This window comes from Sus scrofa, chromosome 16 (assembly GCF_054392235.1).
Source record: "Sus scrofa isolate SSC_HxYL_T2T_F1_AM1 chromosome 16, Sscrofa_HxYL_maternal_Yorkshire_Landrace_v2.0, whole genome shotgun sequence".
Classification (NCBI taxonomy): Eukaryota; Metazoa; Chordata; class Mammalia; order Artiodactyla; family Suidae; genus Sus; species Sus scrofa.
The window spans coordinates 53,170,173-53,186,229 of NC_139398.1; the positions used below are offsets into that span (position 1 = coordinate 53,170,173).

General features: G+C 35.9%; 1 protein-coding gene across 16 annotated transcripts in view; it reads left to right on the forward strand.

Annotated features, from left to right (window-relative positions):
• Positions 1–16,057, forward strand: part of IPO11 (importin 11) — an 820,387-nt gene that overhangs the window by 104,751 nt on the left and 699,579 nt on the right. For all 16 annotated transcript variants that reach the window (XR_014831432.1, XR_014831435.1, XR_014831431.1 and 13 more), the window contains 2 exons: positions 2,624–2,739; positions 12,834–12,910. Coding sequence is in view for 4 of the 16 variants with exons in the window: in XM_085002403.1 (XP_084858529.1) it covers positions 2,624–2,739; positions 12,834–12,910 (193 nt within the window). In the remaining 12 variants the exon portion in view is untranslated. The remainder of the gene's footprint in view (positions 1–2,623; positions 2,740–12,833; positions 12,911–16,057) is intronic.

The window sequence follows — 16,057 nt, forward strand, 5'->3', positions numbered from 1 at the left end:
TTGTTTTTTTTTCTCTTAATTAAAAAAAATTACAGATTTATGGGCAGTTTCAAAGGTAGTACGTAGAAATTCCCTTTACCTTTTATTTAGTTTCCTTTTATGTTTTATGTAATTATAGTACAATATGATTTCCTCCCCTCCAGGCATTTCTGATTATTTTATTAATAACTGGTGCATTTACTTTTGAGCTTTCAGAGGTCTTGTCACTATAACTAATTATTTCGTAGTATTGTAGACAATGTCTTGTAGTTACAATTGTGGGCCAAAAGAATGCTCAGTTTTACTTAAAGCTGCATGTCTGAGATTGGACACATTCTTCTGGACACCATATTACAAGGGTAATTAATCTCTTTAGGCTTTTAACTGAGAGTCTTATATGTTAGCAGTTGCTTACTGTAGTTTTGCTAATGCTAGCGTATTGTATTCATTGGGGTGTGTGCTAAGTAGATAGATTCTGATATTCCTAGGAAATGTTAAGTCTACTTGATATTAAAAATTAACTTGAGGAGTTCCCGTCGTGGCGCAGTGGTTAACGAATCCGACTAGGAACCATGAGGTTGCGGGTACAGTCCCTGTCCTTGCTCAGTGGGTTAACGATCCGGCGTTGCCGTGAGCTGTGGTGTAGGTTGCAGACGCGGCTCGGATCCTGCATTGCTGTGGCTGTGGTGTAGGCTGGTAGCTACAGCTCCAATTAGACCCCTAGCCTGGGAACCTCCATATGCCGCAGGAGCGGCCCAAGAAATAGCAAAAAGACAAAAAAAAAAAAAAAAAAATTAACTTGACCTAGTTTTTCTTAATGTTTTTTCTTCTTTTGTTCTGCTAAGAATTGATCTATGGAGAGTGAAATTTAACTGAATTTTGAAGGCCAATATATACTATTTTAATAAGTCTCTTCCTTTGGAAATATTTTTAGTAAGATTGTTCAGCTGATGCTTAGTTATAGAAAGGACCAAACTTAACATATTTAAGGATAAACTTTATGTATTTCCACAGAAGCATCTATACTCTAATGATAAGAATTCAACTATATATATATATATACACACACACACACACGTATTCAACTATATATATATATATATATATACACACATGTATACAAAATATACATGTATTCTCCTTTTGATGACATATATATTTTGTTATGTTGGAATTTTCTATAAATCATGTGGGCATCTGAATTATTTTCTGACTGGAGGTGTTTGATAGTTTATTTTGTTTTCTTTCTCTATCAAATTATAGAGATTATTATGGATTAGAAGTTTACTTACTGTTATTTTTGTTTTCTTTCAAAGTGCTTAGATTTAGTGTGATACCCTGAGTCAGTTTCCATAAGACAGTAATTAGTCAAACTAGAATATTAGGTTAAAACCCCCTCCTCTTCAATCTTTATATCCTTGACTCATTAAAAATATGAGTAGAAATTCTTCATTAAAAAATAATATGTAGGAATTCTGCCGTGATGCAGTGGCTGAATGATCTGGTGTTGCTGCAGCTGAGGCATACGATGCAGCTCCGGCTCAGATTTGATCCCTGGTCTGGGAACTTCCATATGTCATGGGTGTGTCCAAAAAAGAAAAAAAAAAAAAAAAGTACATATTTTTTAATTTAAAAAGACACTTACAAAAAAGTTTTTAAAAAAATCTCCTTTTACCTCCTTCCAAAATCCTTTTCTAACATCCATGTTTAACTAGTGTTAACAGTTTTTTATATTTGCCCCAACTAGCATTTTTATGTGTATCTCTTCATGTCAGACACTTATTTAAAAAATTGACATGTGGGAGTTCCTGTAGTGGCGCAGTGGTTAACGAATCCAACTAGGAACCATGAGATTGCGGGTTCAATCCCTGCCCTTGCTCAGTGGGTTAACGATCCGGCTTTGCTGTGAGCTATGGTGTAGGTCGCAGACGCAGCTTGGATCCCGCATTGCTGTGGCTCTGGCATAGGCTGGCAGCTACAGCTCTGATTTGACTCCTAGCCTGGGAACCTCCATATGCCACAGGAGCGGCCCAAGAAATGGCAAAAAGACAAAAATAAATAAATAAATAAATAAATAAAAAGTTTTCATAAAAAAAAAATTGACATGTGGAATTGTTATACACACTTCTTTTTAATCCCAGTTTGTCATTATTTTTGAGATTGTTTTCATTCCATGCCTAATCCTTTTTCATGGCTACTCAAGTATTCTAGAATATGAAAGTACTATGATTTAATTATCTTACTGATGAACATTTAAGTTGGGTTCATTTTAGATTATTTAGGCGAGATAATTTGTAGGATTTAATATACCATTATTAACACCTCTTTGTTAGGGTAAAATAAATATTTATATGAGAAATCTCTTAAAATGAACGGATAGATGTGTGTAGCCTTGGTATATGTGGTTTTACTACCATTAGGCAATTGTAAATCAAACTGATTTTGTTGTAGTAGATAATAGATATTTTATAATTAGAACCATCTTTTAAAAATCTGATTGATTTATCTTTTATTTAAAAATTTTTTTTTTCTGATTTATCTTTTATAGTTGGTTTTAGGGCTTTTATATATGATAGGTATTTTTTTGGTGGGGGAATGGGACCTTAGAGTGTCTTATGTTAAGTTGTATTTATACTTCCCATAGGGATTAGGAGCAGACAGCAAGAACCTGTACCCTTTCCTGCTCCCAGTTATTCAACTGAGTACAGATGTTTCCCAGCCTCCACATGTTTATCTTCTGGAAGATGGTTTAGAATTATGGTAAGAGGAAAAACTTGGTACCTTGGATCTTATTTTTTTTTTTCCTGGCCTTCCCTACTCTTATGCCATTAAAGCAAAGGTCATATAACAGGGCTTAGAAACTCAACATTTAAAAACAAAAACACAAAGTCACTTTCCCTGAACTGGGTAACACAATAGCTCCATCTTTTCTTGGCAGCTGTCACTCATTGTAAGCTTATAAAAGTTAGAGGAAGTTTCAGTAAGAACTCAGCTGCATTTCCTCTTCTGGCATTTGGAACATAAAATGGGGATATTGATCAAAACTAGAAATTGACATAAAACTTCCAAAGTGTTAAATTAGATATTTTGGGGAAAATTGAGTAATTTTTCAACCTCTTCCTGCCTTACCCAGTAAGTACTGAGATATAATAACTTAGCCCCAAATGTTAATACAAGTTAGTCTTACTATTTTACTAAGTAGCACACAGTGTTAAGAGGTGAAAAGCAAACAAACCCTGTTACTGTGGCATCTCAGTGTCACAAACTACGTACTAGAAATCTTTTTGCTTTATCTTACTGACAGCAGCAGTTTTCTTTGGGGCCAGTCTTTACTTAAGATATAGCTTATAATACAGGAAAGGTTGAACAATTCTATTATGTAAACCTACTATTGGAATTAAAAAAGCAGATTATAGGAGTTCCCGTTGTGGTGCAGCAGAAAACTAATCCGACTAGTATCCTCATGAGGATGCTGGTTAGATCCCTGGCCTTGCTCAGTGGTTTGGGAATTCTGCCTTCCTGTGAGCTGTAGTGTAGGTTGCAGATGTGGCTCAGATCCCGTGTTGCTGTGGCATAGGCTGGCAGCTGTGACTCCAAATCCACCCCTAGCCTGAGAACTTCCGTGTGCTACAGATGTGGCCCTAAAAAGCAAAAAAAAATTTACAGAAATTAACCACAGAAAAAATTAACATTTGTGATGTCCTTCCTCTGGTCCTCCCTCTCTCCCTCCTCAGTTTTGCTTAGATGTCTAGGAATTAATAGTTTTTGATTCTTAGAAATTTTTTTTGTTGCAAATGATAAATTAATGATCTATATCAGAATACTAGATGAACAGTTTAAAAACGTAATTCGGTAGATACTTATTTAATTTGCAATTTGTATTTCTTGTGTTCTTTTCTAAACCTAGAAAAGGTTATTATTTGAACTTACATGACTTGTGGATGGTTTGATTGTAAATTAGCACTTGTTGGAACCTTTTATAATCATACATTTTTATTGTACAGGATGGATTGTTGTGGATCTGAGATTGGCAAACTTTTTCTGTAAAGGAGCAGATGGTAAATATTTTAGACTTCCCAGGCTATGTACTTTCGGTCCCAGCTATTCAACTCTACAGTTTCAGTAACAAAGCAGTCAGAAACAGTATGTAAACAGATTGACATGGCTGTATTCCAATAAAACGATTATTTACAGGAGGACCTCTTGCGTCTCAGCAGAAACGAATCCGACTAGTATCCATGAGGATGCAGGTTTGATCCCTGGCCTCCCTCAGTGGGTTAAGGATCCGGCATTGCCGTGAGCTGTGGTGTAGGTCACAGATGCAGCTTGGATCTGGCATTGCTGTGTCTATGGCTTAGGCTGGCAGCTGCAGCTCCAGTTGGACCTCCTAGTCTGGGAATTTCCATATGCTATGGGTACGGCCCTAAAAAGACAGAAAAAAAAAAAAAACACCCCACAATTATTTACAGAAATATTTTTGTCCCATGAGCTGTAGTTTGCCAATCTCTCTTCTAGGTTACAAATTAAAACATTAATCTCTGGCATATAAATACTTTAAACAGGTATATGATATTGCCTATCAGAAAAACTAAAAATATTAGTTATGGTAAAGAGACTCAGATACTCATGAATATTACAGATTTAGTATATTAATTGTTTATAAAGGTGTATAATTTTTTTTTAGGATTATATGAATAGATAATAATAAAAATACTTTTGTTCTAATTGGTAATTTCTTTTTTCTTAGCCTTTCATTATGTATAAACAAAATTAAATCATTAGAATACATTTTAAAAATTTACCAACTTTGTTAATAGCTAAGGTTCTTTAAAGAATCAGGTACATATTTTTTCATATATTTTTCTTACTCTGTTAGAACTCATATTTGAAATCAGATATAGGTGCCATTCCCCAGTATACCACATTGGGTTTCTAATCATCTTCGAACTTTTATTTATACAATGAGGAAGAATAATTTCTACCTGACATGATTGTTGTGAGCATGAGATAATGTTTGTAGCATGATTATCATTTTGTATATGATAAATGAAGCCTCAGAATTGGTGAGATTGCCCAAGAAGAAAAGTGCAGATAACGTTTTTGAGGTCATGAGGATTCATCAAAGATGGTGTAGAAGGAAAACCAAACCAAGAGAGGGTATTTCCTAAAAGAGAGAGTGTTAGCTATGTTAAATGTTGCTGATTGTCCTACTAAGAGTAGTACAGAGAAGTGAATGGAGATGATAGGGGTTTTAGTAGAGTAGTAAAACAGGGAAGAATTGGAGTAGTTTGAAGAATGAATCAGAGCTAAGTAGAGACTGTGAGTGTTGACAACTTGTTTGAGGGCTCTTACTGTGAAGAGGAGTTGAAATTGGCTGGTGTGGGGAATGATGATCTAGAGGTATGATGAATCTCAGGAGAGTGAGATAATTGAAGAAGGAATCACATTGAGCAACAGTGGAGGGAGATAAATAAATGGATAGACAGACAGACAGACAGATAGATAGAGCAAGCAGTGGGGATACTTCATCCATTTCAGTTGGAGGTACGAAGATAGATTTTGTATTGTGGTGGACTGAAGTGGAAAGGTGTTCCATCTTATACCTTCTATTTTCTCAACAAAATATGATGAATAGTCATCAACTGAATGTATGGGCTGGAATGGGAGTATATATAAAATGAGAGAGGTTTCATAAGGAACTCTACTGAATATTCTGTAATAACCTATATGGGAAAAAATCTGAAAAAGAATTTTTATATGTATAACTGAATCACTTTGCTGTACATCTGAAACTAATACAACATTGTAAGTCAACTATACTCCAATAAAATTTAACAACAAAAAGATAGAGGTTTGTGGAGAGCAAAGGTACAACAAAATAGTTATCTTGGAGATTAGAAATTTGAACTTACTAGGGATGAACAGTACCAGTTGATGTTTGTGGTCATGTATAAAAAGAGAAATTCTTCAAACTAGTCATGATTTTTTTTCCTCATAACTTCTTTGACCCAACATGTTTATTTTTTTTTGCTGATATTAAAGTATATGATTCAGATCTAGATTTAATTACATTGTAAACACAACATGTCACTTGTACAACTTTTTATTTTTATTATTTTTATTTTTTATTATATTTTATTTTATTTTTGTTTTTTAGTGCCGTACCCACGGCATATGGAGGTTCCCAGGCTAGGGGTCTAATTGGAGCTGTAGCCACTGGCCTATGCCAGAGCCACAGCAACACGGGATCCGAGCCACATCTGCAACCTACACCACAGCTCATGGCAATGCTGGATCCTTAACCCACTGAAAGAGGCCAGGGATCGAACTCTCAACCTCATGGTTCCTAGTTGGATTCATTTCTGCTGCACCACGTTGGGAACTCCTGCACAGCTTTTTAAAACTTAAAGTGACTTTTAATGACTTATAAGATCTATTTTTGTAGTATATTCACTTAAACAGTAATCCTGGTATCAAAGATGCATTCTTTCATGTATATCTGTTCTTTTTAACTTGTAGGTTACTTCACATTATTTTGCTTTTTCATCTTGACACCGATTTATTAAAATATCTCATTCATTTTTCTTCATGTCAGTGCCCCTTTTTATTTCCAGCATTTTTGATCCATAAATTTAAAAAAATATTCACAGCACAAAATTTCAGTACTTTTGTACATTGTTATAAGATTTAATGAAAATGGTATTTAGGAGTTCCCGTCGTGGCACAGTGGTTAACGAATCCGACTAAGAACCATGAGGTTGCGGGTTCAATCCCTGCCCTTGCTCAGTGGGTTAACGATCTGGTGTTGCTGTGAGCTGTGGCATAGGTCGCAGACACGGCTCGGATCCTGCGTTGCTGTGGCTCTGGCATAGGCCGGCGGCTACAGCTCCGATTCGACCCCTAGCCTGGGAACCTCCATATGCCGCGGGAGCGGCCCAAGAAATGGCAAAAAGACAAAATAAAAAAAAAAGGTATTTAAAGTTTTGTGATATTTAAATTTTTATTAAGCATTAAGCAATATAATATATGTATGCAATGATTCATTTCCCACCTTTTAATTATTTTGCATTTAAATTTTATCTGAAATTAATACCATCGTATGGTTTATTTTGCTTAGATTTGACTTAACTACCTGTTTCTAATTTATTTTTTTTATCAAAGTCTAGTTGATTTACAGTGTTGTACCAATTACTGCTGTACAACAAAGTGACCAGTCACACATATATATACACACAGATTCATTTTCTTATATTATTTTCCATCATGGTCTGTCCCATGAGAGTGGATATAGTTCCCTGTGCTATACAGTAGGACCTCAGTGCTTATCCATTCTAAATGTAATAGTTTGCACCTACCAACTCTGAACTTCCAGTCCATCCCACTCCCTCTCTCCCCCTGGGTAACCACAGGTCTGTTTTCTATGTCCATGAGTTTGGTTTTTTTCTGTGGATAGGTTCATTTGTGCCGTATGTTAGAGTCCAGATAATGGTGATATCATATGGTATTTTTGACTTAACTGTCTTTGTTCATCTTCTATATTTTATCTTTTTTGTTTGAAATTTAGTTATGTATCCTATACAGAACACATTTTCATATTTTTATATTTTGTATTTTAACCTAATCAGCAGTGTTTTAACTTCTAAAGAACTTTTTTTCTAAAGAATTTTTTAAAAAAATTTATTGTTTTATTGGTGTATCGTTTATTTACAATGTTGTGTTAGTTTCAGGTGTACAACAAAGTGAATCAGTTATATACATTCTTTTTTAGATTCTTTTTACATATAGGTTAATACAAACTATTGAGTAGATTTCCCTGTGCTATACAGCAGGTCCTTGTTTCTTATCTATTTTATATATAATAGTATGTATATGTTAATCCCAGCCTCCTAATTTATCCCTCCTCTCTGTGTTTCCACTTTGACAATCATAAATTTGTGTTTGAAATCTCTTGAGTCTGTTTCTGCTTTGTAAATAAGTTCTTTTTATCAGTTTTTATTAAATTGTACATATAAGTGATATTGTATGATATTTGTTGTTCTCTCTCTGACTTATTTAGTTTGATAATCTCTAGGTGGATCCATGATGAGGCAAATGGCATTATTTCATTCTTTTTTAGAGTTGAGTAATATTCCATTGTATATAGGTATTACATCTTTTCCTCCTTTCCTCATTGAGGAATTTAGGTTGCTTCAATGTCTTGGCTGTTGTAAATAGTGCTGCAGTGAACATTGGGGTGAATGTATCTTTTTAAGTTATGGTTTCCTCTGGAGTGTGATTGCTGGATCATTTGGCAGTTCTCTATTTAGTTTTTTGAGGAATTGCTATCCTGTTTTCCATAGTGGTTGTACCAATTTTCATTCCCACGAGCAGTGTAAGAGGGTTCCCTTTTCTTCATACTCTCTCTAGGAAGTGATTAAAATCTTACAAAAAACAAAAGTCCAGGACGAGATAGCATCACAGGTGAATTCTATCAAACATTTACAGGAGCGTTAACACCTATCCTTATTAAAACTATTCCAAAAAGTTGCAGAGGAAGAAACACTTCTGGGCTCATTCTATAAGGCCGCCATTGCCCTGATCCCCAAACCAGACCTAGGTACCACAAAAAAAGAAAATTACAGGCCAGTATCACTAATGAACATAGATATAAAAATCCTCAACAAAATACTAGCAGATCAAATCCAGCAATACATTAAAAGGGTCATACATCATGACCAAGTGGGATTTATCCCAGGGATGTGAAGATTTTTTTTGGTATCTTTAAATCAATCAGTGTGATATACCACATTTAACAAATTGAAGAATAAAAACCATGTATGTAGTCATCTCAGTAGATGCAAGAAAAGCTTTTGACAAAATCCAACACCCATTTATGATAAAAACCGTCCAGAAAGTATACATAGAGGGAACCTGCCTCAACATAATAAAGGCCATCTATGGCAAATCCACAGCTAACATCATACTCATGGTGAAAAGCTGAAAGAATTTTCACCAAGATCAGCAACAAGTCAAGGATGTACACTTTCACCACTGTTATTCAACATAGTTTTGAAAATCTTAGCCATGGAAATCAGAGAAGAAAAAGAAAGAAAAGGAATCCAAATTGGAAAAGAAGTAAAACTATCACTGTTTTACATAGAAAATACTAAAGAAGGTACCGGAAAACTACAGGAGCTCATCATTGAATTCAGTAACGTTTCAGGATACAAAATTAATATATAGAAATGTCTTGCATTCCTATACACTAACAACAAAAGAAAGAGAAATTAAGGAAACAATCCCATTTACCATTGCATCAAAGAGAATAAAATATCTAGAAATAAACCTACCTAAAGAGACAAAAGACTTGTACTCTGAAAATTATAAGACACTGAGGAAAGAAATTGATGGAAAGATATACCATATATACAAACAGTTGGAAAGATATACCATACTCTTGGATTGGAAGAATCAATATTGTCAAAATGACTGTACTACCAAAGGCAATCTACAGATTCAACACAATCTCTATCAAATTACCACTTACATTTTTCACAGAGGTAGAACAAATTTTTTTTTTTTTTTTTTTTTTGTATTTTTGCCATTTCTAGGGCCGCTCCTGTGGCATGTAGAGGTTCCCAGGCTAGGGGTCGAATCGGAGCTGTAGCCTCCGGCCTACACCAGAGCCACAGCAACGTGGGATCCAAGCTGTGTCTGCAACCTACACCACAGCTCACAGCAATGCCGGATGGTTAACCCACTGAGCAAGGACAGGGACTGTACCCGCAACCTCATGGTTCCTAGTTGGATTCGTTAACCACTGCGCCATGACGGGAACTCCCAAAAAATTTTAAATTTGTTTGGAAATGCAAAAGACCCCGAATAGCCAAAGCAACCTTGAAAGAGAAAAATGGAACTAGGATAATCAGGCACCCCGACTTCAGACTATATTACAAAGCTACAGGCATCAAGACAGTATGATACTGGCACAAAAAAACAACTATAGATCAATGGAACATGATTGAAAGCCCAGAAATAAACCCATGTACTTATGGTCAATTAATTTACAACAAAGGAGGCAAGGATATGCAATGGAGAAAAAATAGTTGCTTAAATAGAATTGTAATGCTTTTAATGTCTTTTTACTTTATGCTCTCTCTACATTTTTTTGTGGAAGATTAACATTAAATTTTATGTTTCTCTAGTCATGTAATTTGGTGCATATAGCTTTGTCTGATTATGCATCAACATAGTAACTTATTTACCTTTCCTTGATGGTAAAGAATTTAGTGCTCTAACTTTGCCTCATTTCCTCTCCTTTCTGAGAGCTGTATGTCACACTCAATATTCTGCTGATCTGGTGGGGTAAAATTCCTTGTTTTGCTTATAATTTATATTTTCTTGATTGCTAGTCAAACTGAATGTCTTCATATTTTTTTATAGCTAGATTTATTGCCAGTTTTTATATCTTTTGTGAAATATTTGTTTGTGTGTTCTGTCCATTTTTCTCTGAATGACTTTTTGGGGATATTATTCCTTTGGATACTATTCAGTTGTTAATTATATGTATTGCAGACAGTCTTTTCCCAATATGTGACTTAATGTTTTAACTTTTTTGAGGCATCTTTAATACACAGTAGTTGTTAATATTTATGTAGTCATGTTTATTGGTCTATTTGTTAAATATTTTTCTAATCTAAAGCCATAAAAATCTTCTGGCATCTTGCAAAGTAAAGCCTTACTCTTCTCATTTTAGTCCTGGAATTAATTTTTTCTGTGTTTTGTATGAGATAGAGGTCTAGTATCTCACTACCAAAGAGTGTGAGTAGTCCCATGTTTTCATACTGATGCTTGGAGTCTCTTCTGTCTTATGAAAAGTCTGTTTCTTCTGCTGTCTGTTCTATTCATGATATTAGTTACAATGGTTTTATAGTAAATCCTCATAATTGTAATATCTGATAAAGCAAGTGTCTTCCCTTACCACCCATATTTTTTTGTTTTCTTGAGAAATTTTTTGTCTGTTCTTAGTTATTTGCTTTCCAAATAATTTTAGAACCAGTTGGGCAAAAATCCAGGTAAAACTCTGTAGGGATTGGAAATGAAGATTTATTGATTCTGTGTAACAGTTTAGAGAGATTTGACATCTTTATGATGCTAGATTTTTATATGAGTGGATCCTAAAATGCCATGCATTCACATCTTAAGTATTTATTTTGATGTGTAGAAATGCAGTTGATTTTTATGTATCGATATATTCAGTTATCTTGTTGAACTCTTTTGGGAATTCAGATCATTTGTTTGTGAATTCTTTCTTCTTCTCTTTCTTTTCTATTGGTCATAGCTTCTGTGAATAAAGACTAGTTAACTTTTTGCTCTCCTACTCTTGTATTTTTTATTAATTTACCATGTGAGAGGCCCTCCACACCTACACGCAAGGTAATAGAGGATGTGAAGATAGGCAAGGTAATAGAGGATGTTCTTTGAGCTGTCTTTCTGTCTTTCCAGAGATTAGTTTCAACATATCATCACTAGGTATGCTTTCTGCATATTTGGTTTTTATAAGTAACTATCTTATAAGAAAGTTCCTTTCTATAATTGGAACAGAGTTTCAAAGTGAGTATTAGATTTTGAGTAGACTGTAGAACCTTCCACAACCCCCCCACCCCGCCCACGCAACCCATATATAGAGTTTCCAGTCCAGGGATGAAATCTGATCCATAGCTGTGACTGCACCACAGCACCCATTGTGCTGGGCTAGAGATCAAACCAGTGTCCCAGTGCTTCAGTGATGCTGCTGATCCCGTGGCGCCAATGCAGGAACTTCCAATCGTGATTGTTGTTGTTGGTTTGTCTTTTTAGGGCCACACTGTGGCATGTGGAAGTTCCTTGGCTGGGTGTCAAATCAGAGCTGCAGCTTCTGGCCCACAGCACAGGCACAGCAATGCCAGATCCAAGCCACATCTTTGACCTACGCCACAGCTCACAGCAATGCTGAGAATCTATCTTTTTTTTTTTTTTTGGTCTTTTTGCCTTTTCTACGGCCACTCCTGTGGCATATGGAGGTTCCCAGGCTAGGGGTCTAATCAAAGCTGTAGCCACCAGCCTGCGCCAGAGCCACAGCAACACAGGGTCTGAGCCGCATCTGCAACCTACACCACAGCTCACAGCAACGCCAGATCCTCAACCCACTGAGCAAGGCCAGGGATCGAACTCGCAACCTCCTGGTTCCCAGTCGGATTCATTAACCACTGCACCACAACGGGAACTCCAGTACTGAATCTCTTAACCCACTGAGTGATGCCAGGGGTCGAACCTGCGTCCTAATGGAGAATATATGAGTTTGTTACTGCTGAGCCATGACGGGAACTCCCAACAAAATGATTTTTATCTCTCTTTGACCATTCATAATGATAGTGCTTTTGCTTTATTATATTATTTATTATAAAAATTTTAGTATGTAGTTTTTTTGCTATGTATATAGAAGTAATATATGATTTATGGATAGGTTTTTAATTTTGAGGAATTTGGTAATTATTTTCCTAGAAAGATAATTTTTATAGCTTTTTGTATCTGTTTTTCTTTCTTTTTAAAAAAATAATAGTTTTTAAAAAATTTTTCTTTTATTCTTTCTCTTTTTTTTTGGTATAGTTTTTTTTTTTGTTTTTGTCCATACCTATCTATGGTCCATGGGAATTGCCCATGCCACAGCAGCAACCTGAGCCACTACAGTGAGAGTTCTGGACCCTTAACCAGCTTCACCACAAGGAAACTCCCTTTCTTCCTTTAGAATGAACAATTTTAAAGTATTTATGTTGTATTGTTAATAGCTTTAATAGTTATAAAAAGTGACTTAATCACCTGTTTTTCCTTCCTAGGTTAGTGACTTTGGAAAACAGCCCATGTATTACCCCAGAGTTGCTTCGTATATTTCAGAATATGTCACCACTTCTAGGTATGTATTAAAGCCTAAAACTTAGTTGTTTTTGAGTGCATCTTAATTTTGCACATTACAGGTGACTATAAATTATACTTTCCATTTTTACTAAAGCCCCCGATTTTGAGAAAAAAAATATTTTAAGAGTTTCTAGGCTTTTTTTTAATAGCATAACTTTTTAGAACTGTTTCTGCGTGTTGAAGAGTAAACACTGAATTTACTAAATTACTAAAGTTTTTAAAAATGTTCTTAGGGAGCTATAAATTGAATTTCATATGGTAAAATTTCTGGGTTTAAAAGCATTTATATAAGGTGTTTAAAAGTCTATATTGTAGAACTGCTTTTGTGTATGATGGTTTTATCCAGCTTCTTTTACAAAGTAATTTTGTGCTATCAGTTCACAGATGAGCTCTGTACATATTTCTGATTTATCTAAGGACTACCAAAATAAGTATTATTAAATATTAGAAAATCATTTATTGTTTGTTAAGGTATTATAGGTTTATGAGTTGAAATCAGGAAGTGTAATGTTTTTCTAAAAATTTTTCATTTTTAAAATGTTATTATAGTTCATTTACAATGTTATGTTAATTTCTGCTGTACAGCAAAGTGATTCAGCCAAGCTTCCCCCCCCCACCATAGTCTTTTGTCTTTTTAGGGCCATGCCCATGGCATATGGAGGTTCCCAGGCTAGGGGTCTAATCATCACTGTAGCCTGCTGGCCTACACCACAGCCACAGCAATGCCAGAGCTGAGCTGCATCTGCAACCTATACCACAGCTCATGGTAACGATGGATCCTTAACACACTGAGTGAGGCCAGGGATTGAACCAGCAACCTCATGGTTCCTAGTTGGATTCGTTTCCACTGCACCACAATGGAAACGCTGATTCAGCCATACTTGTACACATATCCATTTTCATACAGGTTATCACAGAACATTGAGTAGATTTCTCTGTGATTATACAGCAGGTCCCCATTGATCATCCATTCCATGTACAAAAGTGGCATTTGCCAATCCCCAACCTCTAACCCATCCCTCTCTCCCAATGCCTTTTCCCTTTGGTAACCATAAGTTTCTTTTAGTGTCTGGGGAAGCTTACTGTTTTGAAGCAAAACTTTGGCACATGACACCAGACACTGCTAGAAGTAGACTCTAAGTCTCTGTTAGCCACCATGGATGATGTCTAGTTAGATTCTTTTTTCCAATCCGAACTTGTATTCTGATGATAATTAATAATAGAAAATCAATACTATTCTATTCTATATCAGCTAATATTCAAAGTATGTAATATCTTAAATTTAAAAAATATAAAAATATATTTTAAGGGTTTTTTTTTTTTTGCTTTTTAGGCCACACCCACGGCACATGGAGGTTCTCAGGCTAGGGATCTAATGGGAGCTACCGCTGCTGGCCACAGCCAGCCATAGCCGCAGCCACAGCCACAGCAATGCGGGATATGAGCTGCGTCTGCAACCTACACCACAGCTCATGGCAGCACTGGATCCTTAACCCACTGAGCAAGGAAGGCCAGGGATTAAACCTGCAACCTCATGGTTCCTAGTTGGATTCATTTCCACCTGCGCCACAACGGGAACTCCAAGTTGTTATTTTGTAAGGGATCTTACCAGTGCAGATTCACATTTAAACCTCATGGAGTATTTAAGAACTATATACAGTGCTATTTACTGACCCATTCTTCTTTTTCAATCAGCAAAATACTACCATTTAAAAAAATCGTTTATTTACAAAATGTAAAATTAAGTTTTTTCCTGTCAGAGTTCCCACTCTTTAAAATGGAACATCTCTAATTCCTTCATTAGAACTTTGTGTATACTGGGAGTTCTCATTGTGGCTCAGCGGAAATGAACCCAACTAGTATCCATAAGGATGCCGGTTTGATCCCTGGCCTTACTCAGTGCTTTAAGGATCCAGCATTGCCATGAGCTGTGGTGTAGGTTGCAGACGCTGCTCAGATTCCATGTTGCTGTGGCTGTGGTGTAGGCAGGCCTCTGCAGCACTGGTTCAACCCCTAGCTAGGGAACATCCATGTGCTAGGGGTGCGGCCCTAAAAAGGCAAAAAACAAAACAACTTTGGGTATACTGACTGAATAATATCATCAAGAGAGGCATTTATGTAGGAAAACACTAGTTAAAGGGCATAATTCTAATGGCAATATCTGAAGACTATCTCTTCTGATAACTTATTTGTAATGAGCAGTATTATTAGAGGAAAAATATTACTGAGGTATGATGATGCACCAGAAAAAAAACATATAACTGATCCTATTCTAACCTTTTAACACTATTTTGAGGATAAATTTCAGTAGGTACTACAGTACAATTTAAAAAATATATATATACATATATAAGTTAAATAAAAATAAATAAGAAGTTCCCTCATTTATGGGAGATGAATCCAACTAGGAACCATGAGGTTGCAGGTTCGATCCCTGGCCCTGGCCTCACTCAGCGGGTCAAGGATCCTGTGTTGCCATGAGCAGTGGTGTAGGTCAAAGACAAGGCTCGGATCTGAAGTTGCTCTGGCTGTGGCATAGGCCAGCGGCTACCGCTCCAATTAGACGGATAGCCTGGGAATCTCCACATGCCATGGATGCAGCCCTAAACTCACACACACACACAAAGAATATGATAGCTATTGTTTTTTTTTCTAAATAGAAATAAAGCCACTGGTAGGAAGATTCTCATTTTACTTTACAAGACATAAAACCAACCATACTGATGTTTAAGTTAATGATTTTTAGGATATGTTAATTAAATGTCAGTAAATCTAAGGCTAAAATATATATTTTTCCCCGAAGTGTAAGTAGTAGTAAAGGTAGTTTATGTGGAGCCAGAGGCTTTAACTAATTTTAATAATTAGTCCTAAAGGCTTGTTTTTAAAATCCTTTTCATCTTTTTTTGGTGTTAATTTTCTTAGTATTCTTGTTGCTTAAAAGATAAACATCTTACTGGCTATTATCCATGTTCTTATAAATGCCAAACTAATGTCCCTTGACCAGTGAAATTTTTTTTCTTTCTTTCTTTTTTTGTCTTTTTGCCTTTTCTAGGGCCACTCCTGTGGCATATGGAGATTCCCAGGCTAAGGGTCTAATCAGAGCTGTATCCCCCGGTCTATGCCAGAGCCACAGCAACGTGGGATC